Here is a 16,755-nt window from a genome sequence, read left to right as displayed (position 1 = left end):
ATCCAGAAGGTTACTCCAGAAAACTGACCAAGAGAAACCGACCATAAAGCCCAATGAGCATCGGCACTCGGAAAACCTGGCCAACCATGACCAGGTAAATTAGTCAGAGTAAAGGTCATAGCCCAAGTTCCCTGGAACTGGGGGACCCTGAATCAGCCCCAGAGCCTAAAAGTCCAGTAACAACCCGCAATGGGATCCACAAGGGAAAACGCTGGGTGAAACCTCAGCAACTGGAAGCACCAGGGTGAAGATAGGTCCGAGCCCACAATTGTTTAAACAAACAATAACCGAGAACTGAACACCCCGTCTGATATAGAAACCAGACCCACAGGGAGATATCAATGCAATATCCAAATCAACCCGGAGAACGAGAATAACTCACAAGTCCCTACCCAAGGAAGAAACCACCCCTTGCCGAAGTCCAACGCTCCAAAGGAGCTAAGGCGTTAAGTTGTACAACAACAGCCACAGGACCACAAGCAAGTGGATACCTCGAGGCCAAAAACACTCGAGCAAAGGCTGGTCTCCACATCACCTCCATACCCTTTCTGTAATGAAAGGCACAACATTCAGGGACAGCTACATCCGCAGGGAACTGTACAAGCCCTCCCAAGGCTGGGAGACCCGGGACAATAGGGCACGAGAACAATCGCAAATAAATGTCTGGACTCTGCAGACAAATAATCGCCAAAAATATGTGGAAGCGAAAAATGTGCTGCAACCTCCGGGGGGGACAAGCCGCCCTACAAGGAGGGATAAACATAATCTGGGTTATCCAAATGTGTAATTAGAGGGAGCAGTAAGGAACTCACCTCTCGGAGGACAGGGCCCCCAGAGGCAGATGGCTCACCGTACCCTTGATTCCCAGAGCCCAGGGAACAAGGCGCTCTAATACGGCATACCAAACATAACTGATTGACATGTGTCGACGAGGCCAAACCAGATTCTTCACAGGACAAAGAATCTGAAATGTAAACAGTCTCAGCATAAGAATCCTCCATAACTGGATAGAGAATATGCAAATATGGACTATAAGAAAAACAAAAATTAAACGGCACCTGACACGCACAATGGCTAGGGCACTCACCACCTCCTATGAACCAGACCCCTGCAGACCAGAATTTCTCTGTCACCACACGGTCAGGAATGCAGAAATAGAAGGCCAGAATGTAATCACGCCCAGTCACAAGGTGAACCATACAGTCCAAAAAAGCGCACCCAACCCTAAGGTCGCGTCACTTCCAAAGGCCTTTATGTTCCAAGCCATGAGCCCAGTTAACACTACACATAAGCAGATTGAATCACATAACAAACATGATTAAAAAAAAAACCCTGTTCAATAATCCTCCTCAGGAGATATTAACCCTTGATTCCAAGATATAAAAGGAGTCCCACTGAGACCCTATAGTCTAGTAAATCCCACAAGGCAGGCTCCTCACCGGAAACATTTGTATGACAGTACATTCATGAAGAAGTAAAATTAAACTATCTTACTGTAATCTATGCCGTGGAAACAGGAACACGGCCCTTCAAGTGTGACAGATAGTAGCACCGCCTCCGCCATGGACTTGAGAGAAGAAAGCAGGCAGTGAAGCGAAGTTCGACAACGCCGATTGCTTGTGGAGCTGTTAAAATGAGTCGGGATGGTTTTGCAGATAGACTCTTCCTGCATCTCCGGATTCTAACTTTCATCCAGGCCCTCACTGAGAGACTGACAGGATTACTTAAAACTCCTGTCCCATGTCGAAGAGTACTACCCTCCATAAGAGACAAACAACAAACTTCTGACATTTCTCTGCCAACCTCCTGGGACAAAAGGCAAAGAATGATTGGGGGATGAGGGAAGTGGGAGGAGTATTTAAGCCTTTGGCTGGGGTGTCTTTGCCTCCTCCTGGTAGCCAGGTTCTTAATTCCCAAAAGTAATGAATGCAGCTGTGGACTCTTTCAATTTAAGAAGAAAAACACAATTAAAGATCAACAGGGAATATTTATTATTTTGCACATGGTTTTTAATGATCACCTAATCACTTAATGTAATATCTATGTCCCAAATACAAAATCTAAATAATTTTGGGATACTTTGTGTCATGGATACCAAGCTGCCAAGGCCACTCTTTGTTATTGGATTACTGTGTTTTCACCGCACCCCCTTTTAGTTGTTACACTGCTTGAATTTTTGCCTTGAAAGAGCTGATCGCTACCACACTTATCCCCTCCCCGCCACATCGAGGTCCGGCCGGAATATCATTGAACTACTCGCAGGCTGGATCCCTGCTGAACTTCCACCTAGGTCACTCCAGAGGCCCTTTGCCCCAGAGCTCCACTCTTTTGGAAATTGGTGCTTCCTATAAAGGGCAAGGATTGGGGTGATTACCAGGAGGAAGCTCACTTTGGAACTCAGGGTTTCGGAACCCCCTTCTACCGCTACTACCACTGGCTGACCCGGTATACCTTTGATCAGCTGCCGCTCCGGGCCCCCAGCGACAGATCATGTCGCTTTTTGGACTGAGAACTCTACTATGGTACCGGGATATAGCCGCTGCTCCCTTGGGATCACCCAGAGATCGTGACCTAGCTATTATGGGATCCCTATTGACCTAATTATCTTATGGAGGCGCCAGGCTGTCGGGAGGGGCGGGAATAGTGGGAATCTTAAAATCAGATAAGGCTCTTATCAAGATTAGAATGTGTATAGAAAGCCGTTTGGTTTTTCCAATAAAGTCTGTTCTTGTTTCACCTTAATACTGGTCTTGTCTGGTTAATAGGGTGGGCTCTTGCTAAAATCACTTTCCCCGCTCTACAGCTACAGGTTCCAGGTACAGGAAATACCCTTTTGGCGGAGCTACCAATCGGGATAGTTGGAGTCCATCACAATTTAATTATGCTAATTACACCTTTATTACACTCTCCAATTATAATGGGAGGAGATTATAATCTAGCTTCATAGCCAGCTATAGGTAGGGTTAATATACAGGACTTCCTGTTCTAAATAACAGTAACAGGATTGAGATCTTGACTTGGTTTGGAAAACATTTCCAGAGCATAAGGAATCTTAAAATTTGAGCAGTAGTTCAATGTTTCTTCAGTTACAATTGTTAAAAGCACCTACATATCTTTATTTATAAATGCAGCAAAATATCCAACAGACCTATAGTGGTTTATAGCATGTATTTGAGATTCAGTAACTGGAGAGTACTCTTACCTGTATCCACTGGTGGAAGGGTTGTGTTCAGAATCTGCCATCATTAGGGAGAATGCATTGGAACTACAGGGAGGTGACTGGAACTCAGAGTGGCTGTTGAGAAGACATAAACAATACACAATTAAAAAATAACATCCTTTCTCTTTACTTCTCTCTCCTTATTCACCCTCCCCAGAACTTTACCAGTTATACACAATTCTGCCTTATAAGATTGATGTTGGATTGAATATTTTCTAATGTTACAAATTTTTTGAACTGTAAAACTGTCAGGCTTTGTGGATTAGATTGGACTCAAGGATTGATACGAATATTTTTGAAAGCTACTATTGGAGAACAAAAACACCTCTCTCCCCACTGGGGGGCAAGAGCTAAGACGGTCTTTGTTTACAGTTTTACTTCTCTCTGCTCTTGTGAGCCACATTGTATTCCGAAGTATTTTTGTTTTTTTTTATATATTGTACCGATGTCTGATATTTTCAATAAAGCCTGTTTAAAAAAAAAAAAAAAAAAATAACATCCATAAGTGATCTGTGTATATGCCAACAATATGGGGAAGCATTACTGATGACCTAATCTCTAAAGATTATGGAGCAAGTGTTGACTTCAGTGGCTTTTCCTTCTCCTATTAGTTAAAAACTGCACTTGTTTCTCAAAAATGTCACCATTCACCTCGCAGGGTCCCATTTGTCCCCTGTCTTAATTACAAATTAAGGTCTTCTTTAGTAAAGTATTATACTGTATCTGTCTCACACATAGTGGCATGCTAAGGGTAGTGCGCAAGCGTTATCAGGTTTTTTCAGCTTTTTGCACACATGAATTTAAACTCATTCGATCAAGCGCAATTATGATTTACGCAAGTCAGATTAGCACGATTTGAGAGTTTACGTTAAGGGTAGGGAAAGATAAAAGTCTGACACTGTCAAATAAAAATTATTAAAAAAAAAAATATTTAAAAAGTTAAAAGACTGGATGGAGATGGATGCCCAGACTTCAGAAACCGTAAGTAGATCTTCTGGGGTTAGTGTTAGTTTTTTTTTTTATTTTATGGGTGTTTTTTTTTTTTTCAGATTAGGGTTTTGGGCTTTGAAAAAGAGCTAAATGCACTTTTAAGGGCAAAGCCCATACAAATGCCCCTTTAGGGGCAATGGGTAACAGGTTTTTTTTAGAGTTAGGTTTTTTTTGTTTGGGGGGTTGGTTGGGTGGTGGGTTTTACTGTTGGGGGACTTTTTTTACAGGTAAAAGAGCTGATTTCTTTAGGGCAATGCCCTACAAAAGACCCTTTTAAGGGCTTTTGGTAGTTTATTGTAGGCTAGGGGGTGTTTTATTGGGGGGGGGGCTTTTTATTTTTATAGGGCTATTAGATTAGGTGTAAGTGTTTTTTTTGTTTAATTTTATGGGTGGGTAGCTTAGGTTTTTTTTTAGAGTTAGTTTTTTATTTTGGGGGGTTGGTTGGGTGGTGGGTTTTACTGTTGGGGGACTTTTATTTTTTTTAAAGAGCTGATTTCTTTAGGGCAATGCCCTACAAAATGCCCTTTTAAGGACAATTTGAATGATTGGAACAGCCAATAGAATGCAAGCCCAATCCTATTGGCTGATTAGATCAGCCAATAGGATTGAACTTCAATCCTATTGGCTGATTGGCTCAGCCAATAGGATTTTTCCTACCTGAATTCCGATTGGCTGATAGAATCCTATCAGCCAATCGGAATTCAAGGGACGCCATCTTGGATGATGTCATTTAAAGGAACCGTCATCCGTTGTGTAGTCGTCGGTCTGGATGGATGCTCCGCGTCGGCTGGCTTCAAGATGGATCTGCTCCGCTCCGGATGGATGAAGATAGAAGATGCTGCCTGGATGAAGACTTCTGGCCATCTGGAGGACCTCTTCTGCCCGGATCGGATGAAGACTTCTGCCCCTCTGGAGGACCTCTTGTGCCCGGCTGGGTGAAGACATCTCACCGTAGGGTGATCTTCAAGGGGGTAGTGTTAGGTTTTATTAAGGGGGGATTGGGTGGGTTTTAGAGTAGGGTTGGGTGTGTGGGTGGTGGGTTTTAATGTTGGGGGGTATTGCATTCTTTTGTACAGGTAACAGAGCTGATTACTTTGGGGCAAAGCCCAGCAAAGGGCCCTTTTAAGGGCTATTTGTAATTTAGTGTATGGTAGGGATTTTTATTATTTTGGGGGGCTTTTTTATTTTATTAGGGGGATTAGATTAAGTGTAATTAGTTTAAAATTCTTGTAATTATTTTTTTTTTTCTGTAATTTAGTGGGGGGTTTCATACTTTAGTTTATTTTATTTAATTGTAGTTAATTGTAGGTAATTTATTTTAATTTAGGTAATTAATTTAATGATAGTGTAGTGTTAGGTGTAATTGTAACTTAGGTTAGGGTTCATTTTACAGGTAAATTTGTCTTTATTTTAACTAGGTAGTTATTAAATAGTTAATAACTATTTAATAACTATTGTACCTAGTTAAAATAAAAACAAAGTTGCCTGCAAAATAAATATAAATCCTAAGATAGATACAATGTAACTACAGGTAGCCCTCAGTTTACACCGGGGTTAGGTGCCAGAAGGAATGGTTGTAAATTGAAACCGTTGTAAATTGAAACCCAAATTATAATGTAAGTCAATGGGAAGTGAGGGAGATAGGTTCCAGGCCCCTCTCAAAATTGTCATAAGTAACACCTTTTTAAAGCTTTGAAATGAAGACTTTAAATGCTAAACAGCATTATAAACCTAATAAAGTAATCACACAACACAGAATATATAATTAAACTAAGTAAAATGAACAAAAAAATTTGCTAAACAGCATTATAAACCTAATAAATTAATCACACAACACAGACTTCACTTGCATTTTTCTGCAAACAGTTCTTTCTATGCATTCCAATCTGGACCGATTTATAGACAGGAAGATCTTGTTCCTTTGAAATCTGCTCAATAGCTCAGGTCTGGTTAAACTGATTAATTTCAGCTGGCTTGGCTTTGCTGCAACACAAGCAGACAGCTCCACCTACTGGCTATTGTAATAAATGCACTGCTTTTCAATAGCAGTCACATGACTGGAAAAAAAGGTTGTTATTCTGAAACGGTGTAAATTGAACCGTTGTAAAACGAGGGCCACCTGTATTAGTTATATTGTAGCTATCTTAGGGTTTATTTTATAGGTAAGTATTTAGTTTTAAATAGGAATAATTTATTTAGACTTAGATTTAGGGGTTAATAACTTTATTATAGTGGCGGCGACGTTGGGGGCGACAGATTAGGGGTTAATAAATGTAGTTAGTTTGCTGCAACATTGGGGGCGGCAGATTAGGGGTTCATAAGTATAATGTAGGTGGCGGCGGTGTCCGGAGCGGCAGATTAGGGGTTAATAATATAATATAGGTGTCGGCGATGTCGGGGGCGGCAGATTAGGGGTTAATAAGTGTAAGATTAGGGGTATTTAGTTTCGGGGTTCATGTTAGGGTGTTAGGTGTAGACATAACTTTTATTTCCCCATAGGAATCAATGGGGCTGTGTTAGAAGCTGAACGCTGCTTTTTTGCAGGTGTTAGGTTTTTTTCAGCCGAATCAGCCTCATTGATTGCTATGGGGAAATCGTGCACAAGCACATTTAGCCAGCTTACCGCTACCGTAAGCAGCGCTGGTATTGAGGTGAGATGTGGAGCTAAATTCTGCTCTACGCTCACCTTTTTGCGGATAATGCCGGGGTTAAAAAAAACTGTAATACCAGCGTTACTTTAGGTTGAGCGGTGAGCTGAAACTAAGCGTTAGCAATGCACCCCTGTTACCGCAAAACTCGTAATCTCGGTGTTAGATTTTTTTTAATTTTTCGTAAAAATTTTTTTTTTAGTTGTAATTTAGATTTTTAATTTTTTTTCTTAGTGTTAGGTTTTTTTAAATTTGTAATTTAGATATTTGAATTGGTAGTATTTTTTATTTTATTAGATTAGTTATGTTAGGTTCATTTATAGTTTAATGTTAGGTTTATATTTATTTCACAGTTATATTGTAATTTTAATTTAAATTTAGGGGGTGTTAGGTTTAGGGGTTAATAGTTTAATTGAGTGTTTTGCGATGTGGGTGGGTGGTATAGGGGTTAATAGGTTTATTTAGTGACGGAGATGTGGGAGGCCGGAGGTTTAGGGGGTTAATAACTTTATTTAGTGCCACCGATGTCGGGGAGCAGCAAAATAGGGGTTAATAACTTTATTATAGTGGTGGCGATGTCGGGGTGCGGGGGAATAGGGGTTAATATATTTAAATAGTGTTGGCGATGTGGGTGGGCGGCATATTAGGTGTTAATAACTTTATTGAATAGTCGCGATGTGGGTGGGCGGCAGAATAGGGGTTAATAACTTTATTGAATAGTCGCAATGTGGGTGGGTGCCAGAATAGGGGTTAATAGGTTTAATATAGTGTTTGCGATGAGGGAGGGTGGCGGTTTAGGGGTTAATAGGTAGTTTATGGGTGTTAGTGTACTTTGTAACACTTTAGTTATGAGTTTTGTGAAACATTTTTGTAGCGCAAAACTCATAACTACTGCTTTCAGAGATGGCGATATGGATTGTGTCGGTATAGGCTGTAACGCAAGCATTTTAGCATCACCGCACAACCTGTAATACCGGCGCTATGGAAATCCCACGCAAAAGACGTAATTTTTTTGAGTGCGGGACTGACGTTGTGTTACAGGCTAAAAGGCTTGCGGTATAGCTATACCGACACGACTCCCAATAGCGGTTTTACTGCTTTTACGCTGAAATTGCCATTTTTTCAGCATTAAAAGCCGCAACGCAAAACTCGGAATCTAGGTGCTTGTTTTGAAAAGGGTCCATAGCTTGATAAATCTGAGAACTGGATTACGTGCGTATTTTGATACGTGGGGCCATAATATAAAGTAATGATCTTGTAGAGTACTTGTAACTGTAGCAAACTGTAAAATCATAAGTACTGTTAAAACCCTGTTAAAAAAAAATGTTTAATGAAGGATTAGAGGCTAACAGTAAACACTGCAGTAATTATGGAACCATAAGATATTAAGATAGCTGGGTTAGGAAAAAAAATAGTGCAGTGTTAGTTTATCTGGGATTGTTTAGTACGCTAGTAAACCAAACCATCATATACCAGAAGATGCTGGAGAAGGAATGGCGAATGAGTGGAACACCAGTAAAGTCATAATTAAACATTCATGATTTAGACAGACCATACCATTTTAAACAACTTTCCAATTTACTTCTATTTTTAATTTCCTTCCTTCTCTTGTTATCCTTTGCTGAAAGGTTTATCTAGGAAAGCTCAGGAGCAGCAAAGAACCTAGGTTCTAGCTGCTGATTGGTGGCTGCATATATATATATATTGTCATATGCTCACCCATGTGTTCAGTTAGAAACCAGTAGTGCATTGCTGCTCTTTCAACAAATGATACCAAGAGAATGAGGCAAATTTGATAATAGAAGTAAACTGGAAAGTTGTTTAAAATTGTATGTTCTACTTAAATCATGAAAGAAAATGTTTGGGTTTCCTGTCTCTTTAAGTACAGAACTAAACCACAAACAAAACAGTTTTTTCCCCTTAGTAGCAATGAACAGATTAAAATAATTGTCAGGAACGTGTATGTAAATGGAATAAAAACTGTCCTTCCAGATTTTAAAATATAATAAACAATTGCCAAAAAGCACTCAATTAGATTCCCTGGAACCTAAAAAAAAAAAGAGCTTCAGAGTAAGAGATTTGAAAACAACTATTTTATATCCCTGAATATCATTAGTGTTTATACAAATATCATAAAAATCCTCAAACTGCCTCCTAGATAAAGAAATTTCACAGAACTGGCTGGAATATCGAGCATGGAGGTGATTCTTGAAGGATCAGGTGATGTTAAAGAAAACTACAAAATATTTGGTTTGTTCAAGCACCTAAGAATGTGGGAACCAGCAGAGTAATAACAAATTAAGCTATAGCTAGAGCAGAGATAGACCACAATATCCAAATACAGTAGACTAAAATGCATACAATCACACGGCCCAACAGTGAAAAGCTAGGTCATCCCAACATGACCCCTTGCCTACGCCTCCAAGAATGAGACAGATAGAGGTCCCCCTGGGTTACTCATTAATGTCTGGGGCCTGTGTGACAAGATCTCCAACAATCCAAAGTCAGTCCTGAAAGAGGTATAACCTTAGTCGTGTGTCACGTCACTCATTATAAATCTGTATTGCATTTCAGCAGAATGTTAGTTTTCAAGAACATATCATAATAGCACTTTTTCATAAACTAAATTTTTAAGGTACACTACATGTCATTTTGTCTATGTAGCTCTTTTTGTCCATTTGTTCCATTGTTTTTTTTTCTATTCTATGAGGTATGTAAATAAAATACATATGAACTCGGCCTAATGTCCCAACAGACTCCTTTAATTGAAAATTTGATGATTACCTTCCTGGCAATTCCATTTTCGTGGAGAAAATTAATAAAGCTTTGACTGAATGCTTCAACTTCAATATTAATTCAGTCCAAGATTCCCTTACCTTGTGGGAAGCACACACGTGCACCACTAGGGCAGATTTTATCAATCTTAAAACCCAAATTCAATGATTAACTAGTCAGACAGAGACTGAATTGACTAACTAAAATGAATAGATCACAAACAAGACCCATCCAATACTAAAATTCTTACTGAACTTGCTCAACTCAGTACAAAACTTAATGACTATTTATCAATTGAATACCTAAAATCCTCCTTGAGAACTAAATAACTATTCTACTATGAAGAAAACAAAACAGGTAAACTCCTAGCTAGAACACTTTAACAGAATTTTTTTTAACCCGTTATACACAAACTCAAATCTCCTCATAATTCCACCGTAAAAACCACTCCAGATATTTTAAGTCAGTTTCACGATTATTACTCCCTCTTATATAATATTTATCCACAATATCATACCTTAGAGAACAATCCAAATTTTAACAAATATCTGGACTTATGTAAATTACAAAAGCTATCTAGGTCACAGGCAGAATAATTCAGTTCCCCCTTATCTCCATCTGAAATAGCTTCAGCTAGTAAAGACCTTAATTCAGAAAAATGTCCTAGTCCAGATGGACAATCAGTCTAATATTATCAAGTATTCACTCCCTTTTTACCACCCCATCTACATAATATGTTTAACTATACCTCTTTTACTGAGCTTTTACCCAGCTTCCATGTTGGAAGCACATTTCACTGCTTTACCTAAACCCGGGAAAACTCCAGATACTCCAGATTCCACATTCAACTTTATGCCAATAAATTGCTTAATGTCGATATAAATATATATGCAAAGATACTGGCTTCCCACATAAATAAAATATTACCCTTTCTCATACATGCAAATCAAGTTAGTTTTATACCATAATGAGAAGTTAGGGACAATACCCTTAAAATACTTAACCTGTTGGAACACGCCAAAAAGCTTGAAATATCCACCATATTTGCATCAATGGATGTGGAAAAAGCTTTTGATAGGCTCAACTAGAATTTTCTTAAACAGACACATTCGGATTCACAGCACCCTTTATAGGCAAGATATTTGCATTTTATGATAAACCGAGCGCCAAGATTAAATTAAATGACTTTCTTTCTTTCCTCCTTTAATATATATAATGGCACACGACAAGGAACATTCAATTTTTAATTCTTGGCATGGTAAGACACTATCGTGGATAGGCAGGATAAATGGAACTAAAATGTCTATCTTGCCTAAGATTTTATACATTTTCCAAACTGTACCAACAGATGTAATTCTTAATAAATTACAAAGTTAATTAAATGCTTATATATGGCAGAACAAAAGGCCAAGAATAGCGAAAGCAAAATCATATAGAACATTCGATAAAGTACGCCTAGGAGTCCCAAACATGAAATATTACAGATGGGTAGTGTCCCTGTTGAGAACTGTTGATTGGTGCAAAAATGATTTGCATAAAGAATGGGTGGGTTTAGAACATATTTTAGCAGGTGTGGAACAATTCGATGGTTATTGTTGGTTTTCCTCTTCACAAAGAAAGTTCCGACCCCAAACTACTATGTAAATCAATGAAACATACAGAATATGGAATAAATATATCCTAAAAATCCCAATTATTTCTACAATCCCTTCACCACTGACTCCTATACTTGCCAACCCAAATTTGCCAATTGCTACTACTAATAGATCCTGGACTCCCACTACTCTCCAATCATTTATACCATGTTATGTAGTCCTACAGAATGGTAAATGAAACCAAAAGATAGATCTTAAAGATATTCATAATGGCTTATTTAGTCAATGGTTTAGATATTTACAATTATCACATTTTATCTCTAGCCATACTGATTAAAAAAAAATTTTATCGACCTTTTAAATCTTTGAATCTCTATGTAACACTAACTCCTTTATAAGAGGTATGCTTTTACTCACTTATAAATTAATCCTTAAGCACCATTCAAAGAATTTGCCATTTTATACTAAAAAATAAGAGGAGGAGCTCAGGATTGGTCCATTATTTTTAGAAACATGAATAGGGCTACAGCCTCCATACATTACATGGAAATGAACTTGAAATGATTGAGCAGATGGTACCAACACCCTCTAAATAAGCTTCAATTTTTAAAGGTTTTTCATCAGATTGCTGGAGAGGATGTGGTATTGATTATTTATCTATGTAATTTATTTGGGAAGTTTCCACACACACGTTGGCGACCATGTTAGGGCAGTGACTATATAGATACCATTAGTTACTGTTCATCTACACCTTTTTCTAGGTGCTCTAAACATTATCTTGTTAATGCACTCTATGATACACATATTTTATAGACGTGATTATGATTATCTGTGGAGTTAATTTTTGTTTTATATGTATCTGGTACATTTATATTTCATCTCTACACATGTATGTATCCTATGATTGAAAACATTTTTTTGTACCTTAAGAATTGAAAGGTATGAAATGGACCGCACAGGAACTCTTGGATCTTACCCTTGAAAAAGCTACATGGGCGTGGCGAAACGTACGTTGGGTTTTGTCTGTCAGTGACGTCACAGTAAAGGGAGTTACATTGTATCATCTTGACTCTTTCGATACACGGCTTACCAAGAGTCTCAATCCGAAGCCATCCTGCTTCCAGACATTTGATACTCTGTATTTAAGAGTATGTACATACTATATCCCTGAGTGACTTTACCTTGGCTGGTATATTTTATATATTTTATGTATCGCTTCTAAAAAGTGTGAGTATATATCTTTACCACGATTCCCTATATTGTGTGTTTATGGTATCACACTATTCTACCTCTCTTCTAAGTTCTTATATATAGATATACATCGGATCTCTAGCTGCTTGGTTCGCTGATCCTGACAGCGTTGTGAATCAGGACTGATATATACATGAGCTTATAGTAGCTCTCTAAAGTGTGAGTACGGATCTGTCACTTATTTTTACCAACTGGGTCTAAAAGTGTTACACTATACATGCTTTCTCTTTAAGGTTCATTGGAATACACAAAGAGTCTAAAGTTGGACTTTCACATATGATTTAAAACTATATTGAAGATTCAAACATTGACTCACGTTTATATCCTTTTGTTGGTTTTTATTTTTTATCACATTTATTACTATCACTATATTTGTTTGTGAGCACCTGTGTGCTTTTATTGTGATTTTCCGTAAAAACCAGATACGTTGGCCAATTATTTTCAATCGTATCAATGTCAATTATCCTTGTTGGCACTTACCTGATTCTTTGATTGCCTACAATGCTTAATAATACCTATTGGAATAAATGTTGTACTATGTTAAGATTTGTTCCTATTAAGTAACAGCTTCCTTAAAGGGATAGTCTCGTCAAAATTAAACTTTCATGATTCGGATAGAGCATGCAATTTTAAGCAACTTTTTAATTTGCTAATTTCAGCACCTGGGTAGCTCTTGCTGATTGTTAACTACATTTAGACACCAATCAGAAAGTGCTACCCAGGTGCTGAATAAAAAATGGGCGGGTTCCTGTGCTTACATTTTTGCTATTTCAAATAAAGATACCAAGAGAATGAAGAAAAATTGATAATAGGAGTAAATTAGAAAGTAGCTTAAAATAGCATGCTCTATCTGAATCATGAGTTTCATTTTGACTAAACTATTCCTTTAACATGTCTTGTTAGTCATACAAAAACGCTCCAGTCCAGCCCAGCAGCAGCACTGATCACTCCTCCAGAGTAGACCACGAAGCATCACATTAGTGTCACAGAACGTAATGCTACCGCCGCCACTTTACTTGCCTCATGGTTTGTTGCTACAGTCCTGAGGTGTGCACAGACAAAGAAAGTGGCCTTTTCTCTGGCCTATTCACTCTACAGTGCAAACTGCAAGGGGAACAAGCCGCTGTTTTAGACAGTTAAATGCATTTTTAAATGCAAAATTAGCCCTACACTATACTCTACCAATATTGCAATATTATCACTAAATTTAGCATCAATTTAATTACCTCTTCCTTTCAAACTATTTTGAATTCTCTTACCTGTTCTTTTCAGTGTCCTCTCTGTTGTTGGGTATCACATTAAAAAAGTTACTGCTATCCATGTTGTCTTGAAGAGTGTTTGAAATGTTTTCAGGTTCATCTGAGCTTCTAGGATTGAAAAGTGCTTGATTAAGATCTCTAGGGACTCTCCCCAAAGTCTCATAATGTCTCTTATATATAGACTCCATTGATTGATCTGTTGAGGATATTAGCAGATTTGGATTTTCTGGTTGGGTGTCAGGTTTAAGATCTAGAGACTGAATACAAGGGCTAGTATTTGGATCCTGTGATATGAGATCCTTGGGCTCCAAGATTGGACTAGATAGCAAAATTTGGGAAGACAGTTCTAGAAAAGATTGGTGCTCCTGAGGGGAGGTGTCTTCTTGCTGGAGGAGGTTAGAGTTCATATCTATTAGTCCTCCATAATGCATTTAGTCCGTTTGGTGATGCATTTTCTGGAAGTTAATTGTTGCAGTGGATGGGCATTACATCAAAATTGGGGCAGCATTAGTGCACAGAGTTATCTAAAGGGACGAGAGAGCGAGAATTAAATAGCGTCAGAAAATAAAACTTAGAAATACAAGTTTTTTTATTTTTTTATTAATAGTATATATATATATATATATATATATATATATACACAAAGTATTGCTTCAAATTTGGTGCACTAGTAGATATTGGGATAAAAATGTAATGAGAGACAAAGATGTAACATAATCCATAAGTAGTAATGTATTTATTTCAAAACAAGGGGACAATATTATTGCTCCAAATTTGGTGCGAAGAATTGCTCCAAATTTGGTTCACTAGTAGATATAGAGATAAAAATGAAATAAATTCATAACATAATATAGCTAACTTCCTTCCTTCCCTTTTTTTTTGTTGGGATAAATCTATTTGCGCCATGTTTAAGGCATGTAATACACGTCCCACTCTCCACTTCGCACCAAATTTGACGTAACACTTTTGGCACCAAATTTTATGCAATACTCAAAAACAACCCACAAACTAGTGAAATTGTCCACCACTTTTTATTGGGAAATATATAATCACATGATTTAAATATAAATCGTTTACTATTACTAACTAATCAAATTGCTAAATACTTGTGTCATTGATCACTCATCAAGTGCCATTTGTTACATTGTGTATTATACTTTCAAAGTATGTATATGAAATTAGTTTTTAAAGTTAAACATTGATGATGACATTAGGACACACAAGGTAATATTTTAGACAATGATTTTAAAATTCGAATGATGTTTGGTTCAATATAATCTTAAGTTGATAGCTCAAAGGGATAGTCTACCTAACATTAAACTGTCATGAATCAGATACAGCAGAAATTAAAATAACCTCTTTACTGTCATGCTATTTTCAGTGTTTTTCTTTCTTCTCTTGAATTTCATTTTTATTAAGAAACGTCATCTTATATGCCAGCCCATTTTTAAACACCTGTGTAGGGGTGGAGTTTAAAACTAGACTGCAATCAGGAGGGGTTAGGATGCAGAGAGAATACTGGCCCAGCTCTTAAAATATCCATTGATTGCAAATAAATACATATGATACCCAGATTACATTTCGCAATATTCACAATTATTCCTGCTCAGAATAAAAATACATTTACACTATATACATATAGTGGTATAAATAAACACAGAGATGTGAAAGACAGCATTGTTTAGAACAGAAAAAGGAATTTAGGGACATGTAAATATGTTTGCAAAAGATTTCTAACATAACCTATATATATATATAAACTCCCAGAAAATACAAGGATTTTCACTCAGCTGTTGAAACTGCCATTTGCAAGCAACAGGTAGACGTCTGGAAAATGATTTCTTCATTATATTTTATCTACCAAGTTGTTTTTATTGTATGTGTTTGTATATTTAGTAGTTATTTTTATTTTCTTATTTTAAATGTATATATTACTATGACTTTAAAATCACAGGCTGTGCTAGTCTTAATTTACATACCCTTAGCACATTGCATATTTTATCCACTTTATGTCTGCACATTATGTTAAGTTAGTTTAAGCAGCTCTGGCCCATATATCTGTCTATTTATTTGTTTAATGGTTTTATTTCACCCCCCTGTAATACCTCAGTCATCAATAAATGCACCCTCCCCATTCCTTTAAAACACTTTTTACAGGCATATCATGACCCTAATATATCTCTCTCCTTCAGACTAATTTGAAATATATTCCTGCCCCAAAACTCCCAGAAAATACAAGGATTTTCATTCAGTTGTTGAAGCTGCCATTTGCAAGCAACAGGTAGACTTCTGGAAAATGAGCTTGAGGCAGTGCTCCAAGACCAGTTCACAGAGGTAGAAAAGTGGATCTCAAAAAACAAACTCTTCCTAAACACTAACAAAACTGTCACAATGATCTTTGGAACGGTACCTAAATTACGCAAACTACAAAAGTCCCATCTACGCATTAAAACAAAATCAAATGGCACACTGAACGCAGTCCACTCTTTCAAATACTTGGGTATGTTGTTAGACCCCAATCTATCTTTTGGCCTCCACATAGAAAAACTTGCATCTAAACTCTATCCAAAACTAGGTGCCCTGTACAGAAACAAATCCTGCCTCAGCCCTACAGTAAAGGAAAAGGTTGTACAGCAAATGCTGATGCCAATCATGGATTATGGAGATGTAGTATATGCACCTGCACCGCAAACTCACCTTAATAAACTTAATACACTGTATAACTCGTTCTACCGCTTTGTGCTACAATGTAACTACAGGACCCACCATTGTGACATGCTAAAAGAACTAAACTGTCTGTCACTGGAATCCAGACGCACCCTCCATCTTTCCTGCCTTGTGTTTAAGAGCCTTTCTGGGAAGCTCCCACCCTACCTGAGCAGAATGCTCTCCCGGCTGTTCCCACCTCCCATAACCTCCGATCCAGTACCAGCACATTATTTAGCTTGCCTCAATACAAAAAGAAAGCAGCTCGATCCTCCTTTTCCTACAGAGCACCACAATTATGGAACGACCTC

At 37.7% G+C, this 16,755-nt stretch overlaps 1 protein-coding gene across 1 annotated transcript in view; it reads right to left on the bottom strand.

Moving 5' to 3' along the window:
• The window catches only part of LOC128657214 (period circadian protein homolog 2-like), a 178,208-nt gene extending 164,039 nt beyond the window's left edge, over positions 1-14,169 (bottom strand). The window contains exons 1-2 of the mRNA XM_053711471.1: positions 13,739-14,169; positions 3,203-3,295 (exon numbers count right to left, since the gene is read on the bottom strand). Of these exons, the coding sequence (XP_053567446.1) occupies positions 3,203-3,295; positions 13,739-14,169 (524 nt within the window). The remainder of the gene's footprint in view (positions 1-3,202; positions 3,296-13,738) is intronic.
• Positions 14,170-16,755: the final 2,586 nt, after the last annotated feature.

Source organism: Bombina bombina, chromosome 4, assembly GCF_027579735.1.
Source record: "Bombina bombina isolate aBomBom1 chromosome 4, aBomBom1.pri, whole genome shotgun sequence".
Classification (NCBI taxonomy): Eukaryota; Metazoa; Chordata; class Amphibia; order Anura; family Bombinatoridae; genus Bombina; species Bombina bombina.
This window is presented reverse-complemented; position numbering and strand designations above follow the sequence as displayed.